Consider the following 18,147-nt stretch of genomic DNA (forward strand, 5'->3'; position numbering starts at 1 on the left):
AAATAATATTAAATTATATTATATAAAGGCTCGTTTAGGCTCGCAAGCCTAATCAAGCTTAATGACATAGGCTTGAGCTCGAGCTCGTTTAATAAACGAGCTTAATATTAAGCTCGAGCTCGACTCGGGCTCGTTTAAAATCGATTTCGAGTCGAGCTTTTAACGATCCAATCTCGAGTAGCTCGCGAGTAGCTTGGCTCGTTTGCACCCCTAACCAAAATACCCTTTTCTGGCATACATACTTAAATGACCAAATTACCCTTTTCTTGCATACATAAATGAATGACCTACATACCCTTATATGTCATAAATAAATAAATGACCAACATACCCTTTTCTTTCATAAATACTTAAATGACCAAAATACCCTTTTTCTTTCATACATACTTAAATGACCAAAATACCCTTTTTCTTTCATACGTACTTAAATGACCAAAATACCCTTTTTCTTTCATACATAATTAAATGACCAAAACACCCTTTTCTTTCATACATACTTAAATGACTAAAATACCCTTTAATGTCATACATACTTAAATATAAATTACCAACATCCTATTACATAAACTTTAAATATAAATTACCATCATCCTATTACATAAACTTTAAATCCAATTTACCATCATCCCATTACATAAACTTTAAACACACATTACAATAAACACTAATCAATTACAAGAGCTTTTCCCTTCGAATTTCCTGGATCATCAACACCACCAATTGTTTTGCCTAATTTCAGCTTCAATATTCTCTCTGACTTTCTTCTCCTTATCCTCTTCAAAATCTCTGAAATTGGCCTAACACTAACCTGCTGAACTTGGCTAACAGGAGCAACCTCCTAACCATTACCATTATCAACTTGGGCTTTAGGATTAACCTCATCAACCTCCTGAACATTTACATTATCAACCTGGATAACAGGATCAACCTCCTTAGCCTCCTCATATTGAACAACTTGCTCAACCACAACAGCTTCCTCAACCATAACACCCTCATCACCTTCATAACATCTAGGTGGAGTAAATTGCATATAATGACTAAAATCCCATGCACTACTAGATTCAACATCAGTAGGAGCAACTTGCATATCATTTTGAGTAGTATCCATCTCAATTGGAGTCATTTCAACCTCTTCATGTTATTGTGGTTCACTTGTACTACCCTACATGGCATGATATAATTATGTTAGTAACAAATTATATGTAATTAATCTTATATTTTAAATTGTTTTACATGTCCTGCATTTTGCTTCACACATAGTTTTTGTTTCTTCTGTTTCTCCACATTTAACTTTTGGGGCCTTCTCTGAGGACAAGTGGCCTTGTTGTGACCTATCTCCTTGCAAATACTACATCTGATTTTCTTTCCAGCCTTAGAAACCCTATGTGTTCCTGTATTCTCTGTAGTGGATTTCTTCCTCTTAGTAGTTGGCCTACCAGAAATCCTTCTATTAATAGGAGGCAATGGTGGAGTATAGTTTGTCTCTGGCCACATGTCACTGCTATTCATGGGAGTAATTATGTAATTGTATGCCTTCCTAAATGTGGTTGTGCTAAACATGTTGTCTACATAGGCTTCTACATCCCTATTAAGAAAGGATATGCTAGCTACAGAATGAGCACATCCATATCCATTCAATTGCCACAACCTACATGAGCATGTTTTCCTTTCTAAGTCCATCTCATATGCATATATTGCTCCCCTTACCTCAAACTGGTTTAATCCACTTGGTAGTACCTGATAATGCCTTTGAGTTTTTTTTAAGCAAATTCACCTTATCCCTTATCTCTGGAAAAATATGATTTCCCCATTCTTGTCCCTTTAATTTCATGTTGTAGATTTTGTCCATCATGTATAATCTTATCTCCTCTAACATGGTTATCATGGGCTTCTTCCTGGCATCTACTATTACAACATTAAAACATTCTGAGAACCCATTTTCAACTGCATCACAACACCTTCCAGTTTGAAAGAAAGCTCTTGACCATGTTTTAGGATCTTTCTCCATGAGATATTGATGGGCATCTGGGTTCAATGTCTCAATTTCTTTCATCACAACTTTAAAAGCATGCTCAGTTGTGGATTTAGATGCTCTCCAAAACAAGGTATGATATATGGCACCAGTAAATCTCTTCTGCAAATTCTGGCAAATATGTCTAGCACACTGCCTATGCTCTACATATGACAACAACTCTTTAACAGCCTCTATCAAACCCTGTAGTAGTAAAAAGGTTTAATTCAGATAGTGTAAAATTAACATAAATGCATTACTATGTAAAATACTAACCTTATGTTGGTCTGACATTAAACTGAAACCATTGCCTAAATTCAAGTGTAGATCATCAATGAGAAGCTCTAGAAACCACTTCTAATTCTGCTTGTTCTCCACATTAACCACTGCCCAAGCAATAGGATATATCTTGTCATTTGCATCCTTCCCAATAGCACAAAGCAATTCTCCCTTACAAACACCTTTAAGAAAACATCCATCAAGACCAATTACCCTTCTACACCCTTCAATCCAACCTTGTTTAACTCCTTGAAAACAACAATAGAACTTGCTAAAATATTTCTTTCCATCCGAACCATCCTCCATATCTAGTTTCACAGTTGACCCAGGATTTGTCCTTAAAATCTCATGACCATATGACCATAGCTTACCAGAATGTTCAACAAGGTTACCTTCAACAAGTTTTAGTGCATACTTCTTTGCTCTTCTACATTGCCCCATACTAACTTGGATACCAAACTTGGCCATTACCTTTAACCTAAGCTTCCTTACACTTATTTTTTGACTTTCTACAATCTCTTTGGTATAGTGACTCCCAATCCATGCATATGTCACCAATGATCCAAACTTGAAGTTCCTAGCACAATCATGATCAACTTTTAGTGACTTGATTTGGAAACTCTCTTCATCACTCATCCAAGAAGCCCATAATCTAAATGTGCAAGCACCCTTGCTACAACTCACCAAAAGTCTAGTCCTATCATTTTTTTCAAAACACAATTGATATCTATTAGCTACAACATAGTTACACAACATTGATTTTACTTGCCCTGGACCCTTAAATCTCATCCCTAGAATTGGTTTTTGTTTTTTCTAGTGTAATAGCTCATTAAATATGGAATGAGTTTGTATGTTAACTTCAACTTCTCTCCCATTGTCATCATCTACAATGTTGTTTGCATCCTCATCATCAACACATAGCTTACTCAAGAAAGGATCATTTGATGTCCTATTCATATGCACTACATCCTTATTAAATTCAAAGGCAACATTTCTAAGTTCATCTACGTTGTCTTCATTTTCACCATCAATACAAGACTCATGGTCATCATCATCATTATCTTCATCATCATGCCACCCATCAACACCAACCCCAATATGATCCACATAAACTGAAATTACACCATCTGTTCCATAAGCATCAAAAATAAAAGCAGAATATTCCACATCATCTGAAATAGGATTAAGCCCTTCCATCAGGGACATGTCTGGTTCACAGTAGTAAAACTTTTTACACTCTTCATGCATGGAACGTTCGCAGAAGGTCACAAACTCAGAATAAGTCATAGAACACCACCAGTGTAAGAGAAAGGATTTCGATTAAATACCTCTTGGTAGTTGAGTTCCACCATCGCAAACAGTCCATTAGGTTCCGATTGTGCCATTGCTGTGACTTCTTTGTTTCTTTCAGCTCGATCACAGGAATGCTTCACAAACCCTAAATCAGTTTCTTTTACACCTGAATAACGAAGACGAAGACGAGTGAAGTTCGATAGCTGAAGATGAAAGGCTTTAAGCTTCGTATATCATTAATTGACGTGACATATCTCATGTGGCATCGGATTAGACAAAAAATATATATTAATTGATAAAATGGCATCGTATAACCGGGAAACCTTCTTAAAGTTGATAAAATGGTGTAATTAAAAGGTCAATTACGAGTTTACTGGTCTAATGTACCAAAAAAACTTTAAGGACCAAATTAGCCAAATGTAAAAAGTTCCATGTGCTACAGTGACATTATCCCTTGTTTAATTTGTCACTTTGTGCATGTTTTTGTCGACATACGGTTGTACCATATGATGAAATGAATTTTTTATGTGGTGGCTGGTTTAGTTGGATTAAAAGACGTTACCTGTCAAGTTGATTTTATGTGGTGGCGGGCTTAGTTAGAAATATTTGATGAAAAAACATTATATTTCCATTTCTTCACAATCTTCAAACCTTTGGTCATTTATTTAAAGTTGCGTAATGATCAATGTTGCATACTTTATGTCAGTTGCATAAATTTGTAATGAATGTGAAACATTGTTGTAGAATTTGTCTAAAAAAACATTGGTGCATAAACTGGTCCTAGAATGAAACATAGTTGAATAATGCATATTATGTCTAAAAAATTATTTTGTTGCATAAATTGACTAACATGTGCAATCAATTTACGTGGCTTAAACATGTTAAACCATATGGTTAAAAATGTAATTCACTCACTTTTCTTATAAGCATATGGTTCGTATTACAAATAGAATCCTAATTGACAGATGAAAATAAAATCATATTCCTAACCATCAAAACAAGTAAACAACACTTCTCAAGAATACAGTTATACATGAAAGCAATGTTGTATTGGAAAAGTTGTGGTGTAGAGTAAAGTCCAAATGTAGCAGGCATACCTGGTGAAAGCCATCTATATATAACATGGGAACTAATGATAATAAATAGTATAAACTATAAACTAATTACTAAGTAGCATAAGTAAAAAGTGTTTATACCTATACCCGTAACAGGTCCCAACTTATCCACACTAAAAATCCAATTATGCATCCTGTAAACTCTGAAGAAAGAATTAAAAATCAGAAAATTGTTAAAAATGGCTTGAAAATACATCCCAAATTACATATTTCATCGAACACGGAGAGTGCACTCCTTTTCGGCCTTTCTACAACAAAGATGATGTCAAATGCAGTAGGAGAAAACCCTAAGATTCCCTATAAATCCTAACTAATTTAAGCCAAATATACAATCCCAAATGACCACCTTCCTCACAGAACCCAACTAGTGCCCTCAAATAGGGTAACACCAAATATGATACCAAATTTGAACTTCTCAAAGGAATTGCAAATATATACGAATATTGTTTACCTGTGACGGAATAATAACTCTGATAATCCTCTTTGAGAGTTTCAATGCCGATGGTTGAAGCCTTGAGACAATGTTGAGGGTGAGGGTGGTGCCTGTGGTTACAGTGGCGCAGGAAGAGGTCGGTGACTGTGGGAATTATGAAAGGTTCCACGATTGTGAATATTGATGGGCATCATGGGAGGTGAGTGTCGTCAGGGGGTGTCAAAGGGTGAAGGGCATTTGGCGCTTTTTTAGAAAATGATTTGGTTCACTCTTTGAGGTTAAAATGGTTGTTTTGATGGATTAAAAAGGTAAAATAAGCGAAAGTGATTTATATAATACTTTTATGAAAAATAAATTAAAAAGGTAATGTTATTTTTAATTTGTCTATGTTTACTCTTTATTATTATTATTATTATTATTATTATTATTATTATTATTATTTACAAAATACATATGTTAACTTGTTAGTTTTGTGTAACACCCGTTTTTGGTTTGTGAGTTGTCTCTTGATCTTCTTTAAGTTGAGTTAGTTTGGGTTTTTGGGTGGGTCGTGAAGCGGCTACTTATTGGTGTGGGTGTATGCCACGCCATTAAGTAGCGACATGACCTTATAGTTGTTGAGGCGCGCTAGGCATGGCTGGAAGGATAGGGCCAGGCAGTGCTGGAAAAGGAGCGCCAGGCAGTGCTGACAAGGGAGCGTCAGGCAGGCTAGCAAGAGTGTCAGGCAGGGCTGGCAAGGCAAGGCTGGCGCGCTAGAGCTGTCTAGGCCATGTTAATCGACCTAATATCATCAAAATCGTTTTAGTACCTTGTCCAAGTATGTACTAAATCCAGATAGTCTTTTCTTTATATCTCTCAAATTTCTTATCCCGAGAATATAGGATGCCTCTCCTAGATCCTTCATAGCAAAACACTTTCCAAGCCAAGATTTCACTTCTTGCAAGGTTGGAATCTTGTTTCCTATAAGTAGTATGTCATCAACATACAATACTAAAAAGGTTACCATACTCCCACTAGATTTGACATATACGCATGACTCATTCTCACTTCTAGAGAAACCAAACTCTTTGACTTTCTCATGTAAGAAAAGATTTCAACTGCGAGATGCTTGTTTCAATCCATAGATGGATTGATACAAGCTTACACACTCTATTGGGAAACTTTGCAACAACAAAACCCTCTGGCTGACTCATGTAAACATCTTCAGCCAACTTCTCATTAAGGAAATTTGTTTTGATATCCATCTCACAAATTTCATAATCATGAAAGGCAGCTATGGCGAGCATTATCCTAATAGATTTTATCATGGCCATTGGTGGGAATGTCTCATCATAGTCAATCCCTAGGGTTTGCGTAAAGCCCTTTGCAACCGGTCGTGCCTTGAATGTGTGCACATTTCCATCCATGTCGGTCTTCTTCTTGAAGATCTATTTGCAACCAACTGTTTTTTCGACCAGGTTCTTAATCAACAAAATTCCAAACTTGGTTGTCATACATGGACTTGATCTCCATGTTCATTGCCTATTTTCACTTTAAAGCCTCAGGGCCTATCATTGCTTCCTTGTAGTTAGTTGGCTCATCCAAGTTTACTTCCTTGTAGTTAATTGGCTCATCCAAGTTTACTAGTGTTTGATCACCGATAAACTTATCACCATCTGATGTTATATGAAAACTATAGAATATTGGTGGCACACCAACTCTAGTAGAACGATGAAGATTTAATGAATTGTCAGTTGGCTCAACTGGAATTTCTTCCTCTGGTTGAGTGCTAATATCTTCTAAGGTTCCTCTATTGATTGGCTCTTGAATCTCTTCAAGGTCAGTTGTGCTCCCACTGTCCTCTTTGCATATGATCTCTCTCTCGTAAAAGACTCATCTTTGTGCTTCAAAGACCACGTTCTCACTAGATTTGTAGAACAAATATCAGTGTTGCAAATATCGGCCTAGGCAGCCGATTAATCAGCGCCTAGGCGCTTGGCGGTCCACTACCATCGACGTTTATAGCTAATCGGACTATATAATCAGACGTAGTCAAAGTCGGTCAAAGACGGGGCTAGGTGGGTCTAGGTGCCCAAATCGGTCGACGCAAGTCAACGTAATTTAAAAAAATTAAGGGCAAAATTGTCAAGATGTAACAATTGCTTCTAGGATTTCTTTCGATTTCTCATTTGATGAAGTAAAAAAATCGACATTCTCTCTAGACTCAAACCAAAAGCAAGAACGAAAGAAGTGAAATCGACACTTCTTCTTCGTTCACTTTCGAATTTAACTCCGATTAACATTCTCTCACGTCGTCGACTTTAGCTCCGGCTTCCGGCTCGTCATCACCTTCGAGCAACGACGTTGCAGTCCCCTTCCAAGCTCCTGTTATCATCACCTTCGAGTAACGATTCCATTTCACGAAGTTTCTCGACTCCAGATTAGCTCCTCTTTCGACTTCAACTCCTCCCGTCGACACTAATCGAGTTATCCAGCAAAGGTTAGGTTTACTTCTCTTTGACAACTTCTTCTGTTAACAACAGTTTATCCAGAATTTGTTGAACAATAGCATTTGACAGCTTCTTCTGTTAAGAAATTTACTGATTTTAGGATTGATGTTTGTAGATTTATGTGTATTAATTACTAAATAATCTTAGTTATTGTAAATCCCTGAATTATAGGTAGAATCCCTGATTTATAGGAATTAACATTGATTGTACAACTAGGATATCCTCTGTAATCAGCCTATAAATAGGCATTTTTCTTCTGTTGAAAAATAAATCAATTCATTCCAAAAGCTTCATGGTATTAGAGCATTAGAAGCCTCTTTTTCACCTTCATCTCTTCCAACAATCTTTGTTCTAGCCTTCTCTTTCTTCAACAGAACTAATGGCTCATGAAAAAAGCAGTCTCACATCAGATGCTTCTTCACATCCTTCTACCTTCAATAACCTCAACATCTCTGGTTCATCCTCTCACGGTAATGAAGTCGTATCTCTTGTTACCAGTCACAAGTTTAATGGCCATAACTTTCTTCAATGGTCACAATTTGTGATGATGTATATTGGTGGAAAAGGAAAGGAGGAATATCTTACTGGAGAGATTAAGACTCCAAAATCAGATGATCCAAAGTACAAAACATGGAAGGCTGATAATCACATGATTAAGTCATGGCTGATTAATTCTATGAATAATGATATAAGAGAAAACTTTCTTCTATATCCGACTACAAAAGAACTTTGGGATGATGTCAAAGAATCCTACTCCAGTTCTGAAAATACATCAGAACTTTTCGAAATTGAAGCCACCCTCTATGACCTCCGCCAAGACGACACCTCTGTCACACAATACTTTAACACTCTTACTCGGTATTGGCAGAAGCTAGATCTATTTGAAACCTATTTCTGGAAGTGTACTGATGATACTACTCTATACCGGAATATCGTTGAGAAAAGGAGAACTTTCAAGTTTCTTCATGGACTCAATAAAGAACTTGATGCCGTCAGGAGTAGGATCATGAGTATCAAGCCTCTTCCTCATGTTAAGGAAGCATTCTCAGAGGTTTGACATGAAGAGAGTAGGAAAAAGTTCATGCTTGGTGCTTCCCCTAATCCATCAACTCAAGATTCATTTGCTCTTGCTGCCCGGGGACAACAAAAGGGACGACCATGGTGTGAACATTGTCATAAATATGGACATTATCGAGAAACATGTTGGAAACTTCATGGAAAACCTACTGATTGGAAACCAAAATCATGGAAAGACAAAGAAACTCAAGGAAATGTGGCTGTTACTCCTTCAAGTGTTGTTGAAGGAAAAGGGGACACATCAAACTCATCTCCTTTCACCAAAGAACAATTGGAGGCACTTCAGAAAATTCTAAGTCGGTCCATTCAACCAAACACCACTCCCGGTATAAGGTTGTTGATCACTAAAGGTAACCATTCACTAGCCCTTATGGTCAGTAAAAAGCATATTAACCCTTGGATTCTTGATTATGGAGCATCAGATCATATGATAGGAAATCCGAGCATTGTTTCTGAGTTTCATGCAAGTTCAAAACATCACACAGTAAAAATTACAGATGGAACATCCTCCAAAGTTGCGGGTGTGGGTTCAGTCAAAATAAACCCAAATCTAACCCTCAAATCTGTTCTTTATGTACCCAAATAGGAATATAATTTACTATCTATTCGTAAAATTACACGTGAACTCAATTGTGTGGCTAAGTTTTACCCAAATATTTGTGTGTTTCGGGACCTGGGTTCGGGGACGATGACTGGGAGTGCTAAGACGTGTTATGGGCTCTATGTCTTACAAGATGACGCTCTTTCTGTTGGGACATCTCAACAATTTAGCTTGCTCGCCTTGTTGCTAAAGGCTTCACTCAATCCTACGGGATTGACTATCAAGAGACATTTGCTCTTGTTGCAAAGCTTAATATTGTTCGTGTACTGCTATCCCTTGCTGCAAATAAATATCGGGCCCTACATCAACTCGACATAAAAAACGCATTCTTGAACAGTGACCTTGAAGAAGAAGTTTATATGAATATTCCACCGGGCTTCGAGAACTCCTTGAATAGAGAAAAGGTTTGCAAACTCAAGAAGTCCCTATATGGTCTTAAACAATCCCCATGAGCATGGTTTGGTAGATTTACCAAGTCAATCATTGAAAATGGGTACACTCAATGTAAAGTTTATCACACTTTATTTGTCAGATTTCATCCGATAAAAGGATATATATCCTAATTGTTTATGTGGATGACATCATACTGACCGGTGATTATATGGAAGAGATAGAAAGATTGAAACACTTCTTATCTAGGGAATTCGAGATCAAAGATCTTGGAAATCTTAGATATTTTCTGGGCATGGAAATTGCTCGATCAAAAATCGGTATCTTTATTTACCAACGTAAGTATGTCCTAGACTTACTAAAAGAAACAGGGATGCTTGCAAACCAGCCTCAACTCCTATGGAATCCAACAAAAAGGTTAGATTAGTAATTGATAGCCCACCTACAGATAGGGGGAGATACCAACGATTAGTGGGACGCTTGATCTACCTATCACATACACGACCTGACATTGGTTTCGCAGTTAGTGTTGTCAGCCAGTTTATGAACAATCCTACTGAAGAACACATGGAGGCTATTACGAGAATTCTTAGGTACCTCAAGATGAATCCAGGAAAAGGTCTAATATTCAAGAAAAATAGCACCAAAGAGATTAACATCTATACCGATGTAGATTGGGCTGGAGGTGCAACTCATGGAAGGAGTACTTTAGGATATTGCTCTTATGTTTGGGGTAATCTAGTGACATAGAGAAGCAAGAAACAATCTGTGGTCTCTAGAAGTTTAACAGAATCAGAGTTGAGAGCATTGGCTTTAGGTATTTGTGAAGGAATCTGGCTAAAAAGACTACTGGTGGAATTAGGACTTTTTACAGGAGGTTCTATAAAAATGTTTTGTGATAATCAAGCTGCAATTAACATTACTAAGAATCCTGTCCATCATGACAAGACAAAACATGTTGAGATAGATCGACATTTCATCACTGAGAAGATTGAAAATGCCACAATTCAAACCATTTATACTCCATCAAGACTTCAAATAGCTGATATTCTCACTAAGTCCCTTCCAAGGAATATCTTTGATAAACTAGTATGCAAGCTGGGAATGTTTGACATATATAACCCAACTCGAGGGGGAGTGTAGATTTATGTGTATTAATTACTAAATAATCTTAGTTATTGTAAATCCCTGAATTATAGGTAGAATCTCTGATTTACAGGAATTAACATTGAGTGTACAGCTAGGATATCCTCAGTAATTAGCCTATAAATAGGCATTTTTCTTCTGTTGAAAAATAAATCAATTCACTCCAAAAGCTTCAATGTTACTGAGCATTTGATAAGAAATTTTGGTAACTGTTAAACATTTAATAAGAAATTTAGTATCTGTTAACCATTTGATAAGAAATTTGGTATCTGTTAAGAAAATTGGTATATGTTAAACATTTGTTGAATCTTTTCTTAAACATTTACTGATTTAAACAGGGATCTGGTTAATTGAACATTTGTTGAAGCTGTTTAACATTTTTTTTTGAAATCTGTTAAGTATGAATCTGTTGTGTATTTGTTGAAATCTGCTATACATGAATCTGTTAAGTATTTCTTTTAGCACTTTAGCATTAAGGCATTAACATGAATCTATAAGTTGTTTGGTTGATTGATAATCATTGTGTCAAGCATTTATATTATATTTTTAAGGTGTTCATTTTTTTAATGTGTTAATGTGATGATTTAACCGTTGACAATCAATGACTTCTAATGCTTCGACTACACCGTCTGTGGGATCAATCACCACCAATACACATAAACGGAATTCGGATGATATTGGTTGTAAATATGGTTTCATCCCGGATAAAAGCAACTTGGATAGATTGAAATGTAAAATTGAAATGTAATTTGTGTGGAAAAGTGTTTGGCGGAGGGATTACTAGAATGAAACAATATATTGCTCATGTGAAGGGGAATGTATCTTCATGTCCAAGTTCTACAAAAGATGATCAATTGAAATGTCGAAATTCTATTAATGAAGGGAAGTTAAAAAAGAAAGCTAAACATTTGCAAGATGAAGCCTTAAGATTTAAGGTGGGACAAGAATTTCATGATAGCGTGGATGGAGTAGAAGCTTCTTTGGGGTTGAAAACACCAAATGTTATAGGCCCCATGGATGGCTAGGCAAACAAAATAAACCCAGAAGAAGATTTGAATGCGAAAAAAGGAAAAAATGTTGATCTTAACAATATTGCCTGGAAAGAAAGAATACTCGCGGTCCATAAATACATTAGTAGGTGGGCATATCAAAGTGCAATTCCTTTTCATGCCTTTAAAAAGGGATAGCTTCAAAATGATGTTGGAGGTTGTTGGCTAATTTGGAACCGGGCTTCTACCGATATGCTTTGAATGACATGCTTCTAAAGCATGAGGTGGAAAGAACAAAAAACTTGTTGAAAAAAACGAACAAGATTGGAAAGAGGATGGATGCTTGATTATGACGGATGTTTGGTCTGATTGAAAGAGAAGGAGCATTATGAATTTATGTGTTAATTCGAAGATGGGGACTGTTTTTTATCTTCAAAAGAATGTTCCAACGAAGCACATACAAGCCAAAATATATATATGAATATTTGGAGTCTTGCATTCAACAAGTTGGTCATGAGCGTGTTGTTTGAGTTGTGACCGATAATGCCACGAATAACATGGGGGCGGCAAAGTTGCTAAAAAAGAAAAGACCATCTATTTTGGACATCGTGTGCGACACATACCATCAACCTTATTATGCATGAAGGTACTTACATTCAGAGGCGGAGGTTCTTAGGGGCCATGCGCCCCCCCCCCCCCCCCCCCCCCCCCCCCCCGGTTTTGGGGTTTCTTATACCTATATATATATATGTTTTAATTATGAAATATCACCAAGTTCACTGATTAGGCCCCTTGTTTTAAGTTGTTATCAACTAAGAGATTAGATGTCGTTAAAAAAAAACTAAGAGATCACATAAAAATTAACAGAATTTCCAAAAATCGCTGCATAAAATCAAATATAACCTTGTTTCTAAACTAAATCAATCAAGAAATTATTCTTAAAACTATATAAAAAAACCAACAATCTAATATTATTTACAACCTTGTTAGTCAATCCTTGAGTTTAACTGTTGGTAAATCTCAAGAATTCATTCCGGCCACCGGAAAAAAGAGCTCTCAACGCTGACCTAAAGAAGAAAACCCCATAATAAAACATCTCAAGTTGACTGGAATAATAACGCCCTCTCCACTATTAACATCCCCACCGGTTGCCGGACGGCTCGCCATTTCAATGCTCTCTCTCTCTCTCTCTCTCTCTCTCTCGTCAAACTGCTCGCCGCCTCCGTAGACTCTCTCTCTCTCTCTGCTCTCTGCTGGTCACCAGAATGCCGTCTGTCACCTCCGATGTGCTTCTGCAGGCTGTCGTTTTCCTCTCTGGTCTCCTCTTCGCCGGAGTAACAAAGAAGGTGTATGTATTAGGTATTATGTATCCTTTTTATTTTCAGCATTTCTCTTTCCGGTTACCGATCATAAATAAGAAAGTGTTGGTGAATAAACACTCAATATCTATCTCAAAGATATGAAACAGACCAAAGTCTAAAAGTTGCAAATGACAGCTTTTATTTTATTGAATAAACAATTATTTTCCTACTTTCCTATAGGTAGCTAAACTAAAGTCATGTTATTGGTAACGAGAAATTCATGAATATGGTTAGTATATTAGAATATAAAATATATGTACCCATCACCGATTAGTTATATTAATTTGTATATTTTTAAGTTTAGTTGTTAGTTTAATATATATAAGTTATGTTATTTTATTACTTTAGTTTGTTAATTTTTAAATAATGTTTGTATTGCATAATAGCATGGAAAAGCATTCTCTTATTGACGGTTTACTTTAAATTTGTTTATATAGTTTTGTTTTTAATTTCGTCCCCTCCGGTTTCGATGCTCATGTTCCGCCCCTGCTTACATTATTTTGTTTATTTATTGTATTTATTACTTTATTACTTTATTTTGTTTTAAAATGTTTAATTTTATACTATAATATGTTATTTAATCGTGTTTATTTCTTCAATGTATCGGTGCACTCCCAAGGTTTAAGAAAATTCTAGATCAAGCAAAGAAACTAACCATCTTCATTTACGCTCACCACAAAACATTGGTGGTGATGAGAAGTTACACCAACAAAAGAAAAATTATCCGACCAGGAGTCACGAGATTTGCTTCTGGCTTTCTAATATTACAAACTTTGGCCAAAAAAAGGAGCAACTAAGACATATCTTCTCTAGCACCGAATGAGAGGAATGTAAATTTTTCTAGTACGCCTAAAGGGATTGCCTCATATAAAACGGTGTCAAGTGTCCAGTTTTGGTCTGGTGTGACACAATGTTTAAAGGTGTTCTCCCCTTTGATGAAAGTCCTTCGAATGGTTGACGCGGATTGAAAGCCCTCAATGGGTTTTGTTTACGTGGAGGTTAAAGTTGCTAAAGACGAAATTCACATCATTGGGCGCTAACGAGAAAGCTGGCAATCCTATTATAGATATCATACACAAAAAGATGAAAGGTCGTCTAGATTCAAGTTTACATTTAACGTCTTATCTTTTAAATTTGTATTATCATTATAAGGATCTACAACTCCAATATGATCCCGATATAATGAACGTGGTTCTTGATTTTTTGATACATTACTTTGTGACAATTTTGAGATGCAAATGCAAGTTGTAACAATTGACTTGCCAAAGTACAAGAAAAAAGTTGATAGATTTGGTTGTGATCTTGCAATTAAAAATTATAGGGTGAATGATGTCGATTTTGATCCAGGTAATTCATTTTACTTTTAGTTATCTATTTTAGTATTTTATAAAATTTTGATATTTATCGATTAATAGTGTGTTTTTATTTAAAAAATTGTAGCTAGTTGGTGAGGACTATTTGGTGGCACAACTCCTCATTTGAAAGATTGTGATGAGGATTCTTTCTTTGACTAGTAGTTCATCGGGTTGTGAAAGGAATTGGAACCCGTTTGAAGGGATTAGTAATATAAAGTATTAAATTTATATTTTATAAAATTTAAATATTAAGCACATTTCAACTCTTTGTTGTGTTTACATTTCTAGTTACATACAAAAAAAAAATGAAATAGATTGGAGGCAAGCAAATTGAACAATCTTGTTTATGTTCAATTCAATGCTAATTTAATGGAAAAAAACAAAAGCGAAAAGATAGAAATATGTAGGTGTTGTTAGCAAATGATTCACTCTCGGCTCAAGAATGGATTATTGATGTAGATGAAGTAGACCCTGAAATAGTTAATGAAGATCTAGGAACTATTGATAATCAAGCACCTCGAGAAAGTCCAAGAACGAGGGAGCTTTCCGATAAAGATTTTAAGTCCTAGAGTGAAGAGCAAGTGTTAGAAGAAGACGAATATGAGTCGGATGGGGTTCAAATAATGGATGTTTGTGGAGAGGATTATGAGATAATATGTTTTATTTTTGCTCTATTTAAACTTATTATGAACTTTTTGGATGATGATTTGGTGTGTTTATTGAACTTATTATTAACCTTTTATGTTTGTTTTGGTCTTTTGGATGATAATTTGTTGTGCTTATTAAACTTGTTATTAAACTTTTATGATTATTTACTTATATTATTAGGATTAAATTTAGATTTATTAATTTTTGAATAATTTTCTTAATAATTAATGGTCCCCGATTAATTCCCTCATAGCCAATTAATCCCTTAACCCTAGTCCACTGCCGAGATACCGTCAAGCGATTTTTGCAGCCTTGAAAAATATCTAAAAGACTTTTGTGGATAGCCAATGAAAATACACTTCTGACTTCTAGCTTCTAGCTTGTCATGAGTCTCTCGTCTAACGAAAGCTTCACAATTTTGATATGTGCTAAAGAGGGAACTTTCCTTGTCCACATCTCATGAGGTGTGTTGGAAACCATTTTAGTAGGGACAAGACTGAGGATATGTGTGGCTATCTCTAAGTTATACCCCCAGAAGGAGATGGGAAGAGTGGCTCGAATCATCATGGAACCAACTGTGACAACCCGAAATTTCTTGCCTTGTAAAGCCCGGCCAGTCAACTCAACTGAGTGTCAGACTCGTTTCTGCTATCATTTAGCCTTGTTTAGAGTCTATTTAAAGTTTCAAAGCTCAGTACATTCAAGCCTCGAGTATAGGATTGGGTCGTGTACACTTCTAAACCAACAAACAAGCCATACACTCCATTTGAGGGAGTGTACGGTCATACACATTGTAGTGACATAAGAACATGGTTTGGCATGCGGAATTAAAGCTTGCACAATTGAACATGGTGATTTGGGTGTTTAAGAGATGTATTGATTGTATATGGTGTTACACAAAAAGGATCTAGATCTAGACTACATAAATAACACACACTTACAAACTCACTTTTACATCTCTCAAGCACACCTCTACAAGTGGTATGAACCCACCTTATATAGAGGTGTTTACATGTCTTTCTCTCACTCTCTATATCTCATGTGTCACAAGGCTAATACTCCACATGCAAGTGGGTTTTACAAAAGTCAAACATTACAAAGTCATTCATGGAAAACTTTGTACCCTAACATTCTCCCCCTCAATGTTAGGAATGAATGACCCACTTCAATTCTTCCAAAGTCGAGCAACTACGCGGATTCGAGCCTCAAAGGTGACACATGTCGAAACGAACTTTAATCTTCAATTCTTCTATGATTCTTCAATTTGGGCTCTAGGATGTGAGACCATACAAACCGAGCATCAACGAATGATTAAGAGTATCCCAAACTCCAAATAATCACCGTAAAGTTGTGCATAAAAACACACCCCAAAAATCTTCAATAAAACCAAACCCATTTCGAATACATCACTTCCGAACTTCCAATTGCATCATCTCGTGGCTTCAAAACTTCAAGATCACTCCGGTCTTCAAATCCGCATAATATGAAAAATTCAAGTTCGAATTTCCATATAAAACTTCTCCCCCTTTTTATAATCGGAATTTGATTATAAAACTCCAAGGAAAAAGAACGTGCTCTATTCGGAATTTTTCATGTCAAAACTCCCCCTTAACATGTGGCATAAACTTTGTGCTTCAATCCGTAAAATCCAAAAAATAATCAATTTTTATCTTCGTTCACGGATCACCTTTGACAAAATTTCTCAAAAATGGGTAGAAATTGTCAATTTCAAAATTTTGCAGTGACCCGTTGCACCCAAAAACAGCCAAAAATGCGAAACTCTAACCCATTTGCGAAACCGGGCATAAAGCATAAAATTCGCACAAACTGCAGGGACCAGAACTGAAAATTCTGCAATTTCTCAGCTTTTATTACCCATTTGCGAAGTTGGGTATAATCTGACAAAATTTTGAAACTACAAGGATTTATTTTGAAAATTCTGCATTCTTCACAAACTTATAACATCAATTCGAACTTGGACCATTTGTGTCATTTCGTGAAAACATCAGGGACCCAAGTCGAAAATATTTTTTTTCTTCTTCAATTCAACGAATTATAACAGGGAACGCTTCATAGGTTGTCAAATTATTCGCACGTCGATATACAATTCTTCGCATACTGAAACATGGATGCGAACGAAACACTTTGACCTTTAAACCCAATCATCCAATTTACAATACAAAGCCTTCGCATCTCTAACTCAATTAACCCCAAAGAACAAATCGTGACCTTATGTGCGAACATTCTTGACCTTACATGTGAATTGACCAAAGTACCTTATGCGAACCCGATTTTGCTATTCACTGCCTTTGCTATAAAAAATTTCACATTGATTTCATTCACTCATATGCGAAAATCCAAACCCAATCATCTTCATATGCGAACTCAATTGAGACCCAAATCACGACTTTGGAAATTAATCAATTCCATTTTCTTGACTTCGCATCGATCGACAGCAACATACATTCGATTCCCAAATACTTGATTCAGCATCGACCATCTCAAAAACAAGTTTTCGCACATCGATTCTTCAATCTAGCCTTCGTCAGCCACCTATTCATCAAATCGACTCCAACCCAATTCATCAACATAAAAAAAAAAATTCTACTTCTTGACTCCAAATCAAGCATTCCTTGTTCATTCCCAAACCATCTCATCCGATTGTAAAACCATTAACCCATTTCTTTATCACACCCCAAACACAAGCAATCAATTGTTCGTTCTCCTGTAACATCTTCCCAATACATTCTTTGCAATAACGAACTCAAACTCCAAGGAATTCGTTAATTGAGATCATCTATTCCAACTTCATCGTTCTTCATTCTTCATTCACCTAAAACATCAACTTTGACTCACATTAAGAACATTCGACCCCAAATAAATTCCAAGATCGAGTTCCAAAATCAACCAAGAACATAAGAACAGGCATCGACACCATTAGCTCTAATCCAAGAAATTTT

At 36.1% G+C, this 18,147-nt stretch overlaps 2 protein-coding genes across 2 annotated transcripts; one reads left to right on the top strand and one right to left on the bottom strand.

The window, feature by feature from the left end:
* Nucleotides 1-1,138: 1,138 nt before the first annotated feature.
* LOC145088987 (uncharacterized) lies at nt 1,139-2,305 on the bottom strand. The gene is made up of 5 exons (XM_079027493.1): nt 2,288-2,305; nt 1,986-2,215; nt 1,738-1,895; nt 1,234-1,607; nt 1,139-1,162 (listed from the first exon to the last, which is right to left on the bottom strand). The coding sequence occupies exons 1-5, from the start codon at nt 2,303-2,305 to the stop codon at nt 1,139-1,141; spliced, it is 804 nt and encodes a 267-aa protein (XP_078883619.1).
* Nucleotides 2,306-7,999: 5,694 nt separating this feature from the next.
* Nucleotides 8,000-8,677, top strand: LOC145088988 (uncharacterized). The gene has a single exon (XM_079027494.1). It carries the CDS (start codon nt 8,000-8,002, stop codon nt 8,675-8,677), a length of 678 nt encoding a protein of 225 aa, XP_078883620.1.
* Nucleotides 8,678-18,147: the final 9,470 nt, after the last annotated feature.

Source organism: Lactuca serriola, chromosome 2 (assembly GCF_051521515.1).
Source record: "Lactuca serriola cultivar US96UC23 chromosome 2, Lser_US96UC23_V15, whole genome shotgun sequence".
Taxonomy (NCBI): Eukaryota; Viridiplantae; Streptophyta; class Magnoliopsida; order Asterales; family Asteraceae; genus Lactuca; species Lactuca serriola.

Coding starts and splice junctions, on each gene's coding strand:
- LOC145088987 (XM_079027493.1), bottom strand. Junction 1,896..1,985: donor GAGAAAGATCCTAAAACATG/GTCAAGAGCTTT, acceptor AGTAGATGCCAG/GAAGAAGCCCATGATAACCA. Junction 1,163..1,233: donor TGAAGCAAAATGCAGGACAT/GTAAAACAATTT, acceptor CATGCCATGTAG/GGTAGTACAAGTGAACCACA.
- LOC145088988 (XM_079027494.1), top strand. CDS start 8,000: ATGGCTCATGAAAAAAGCAGTCTCACATCAGATGCTTCTTCACATCCT.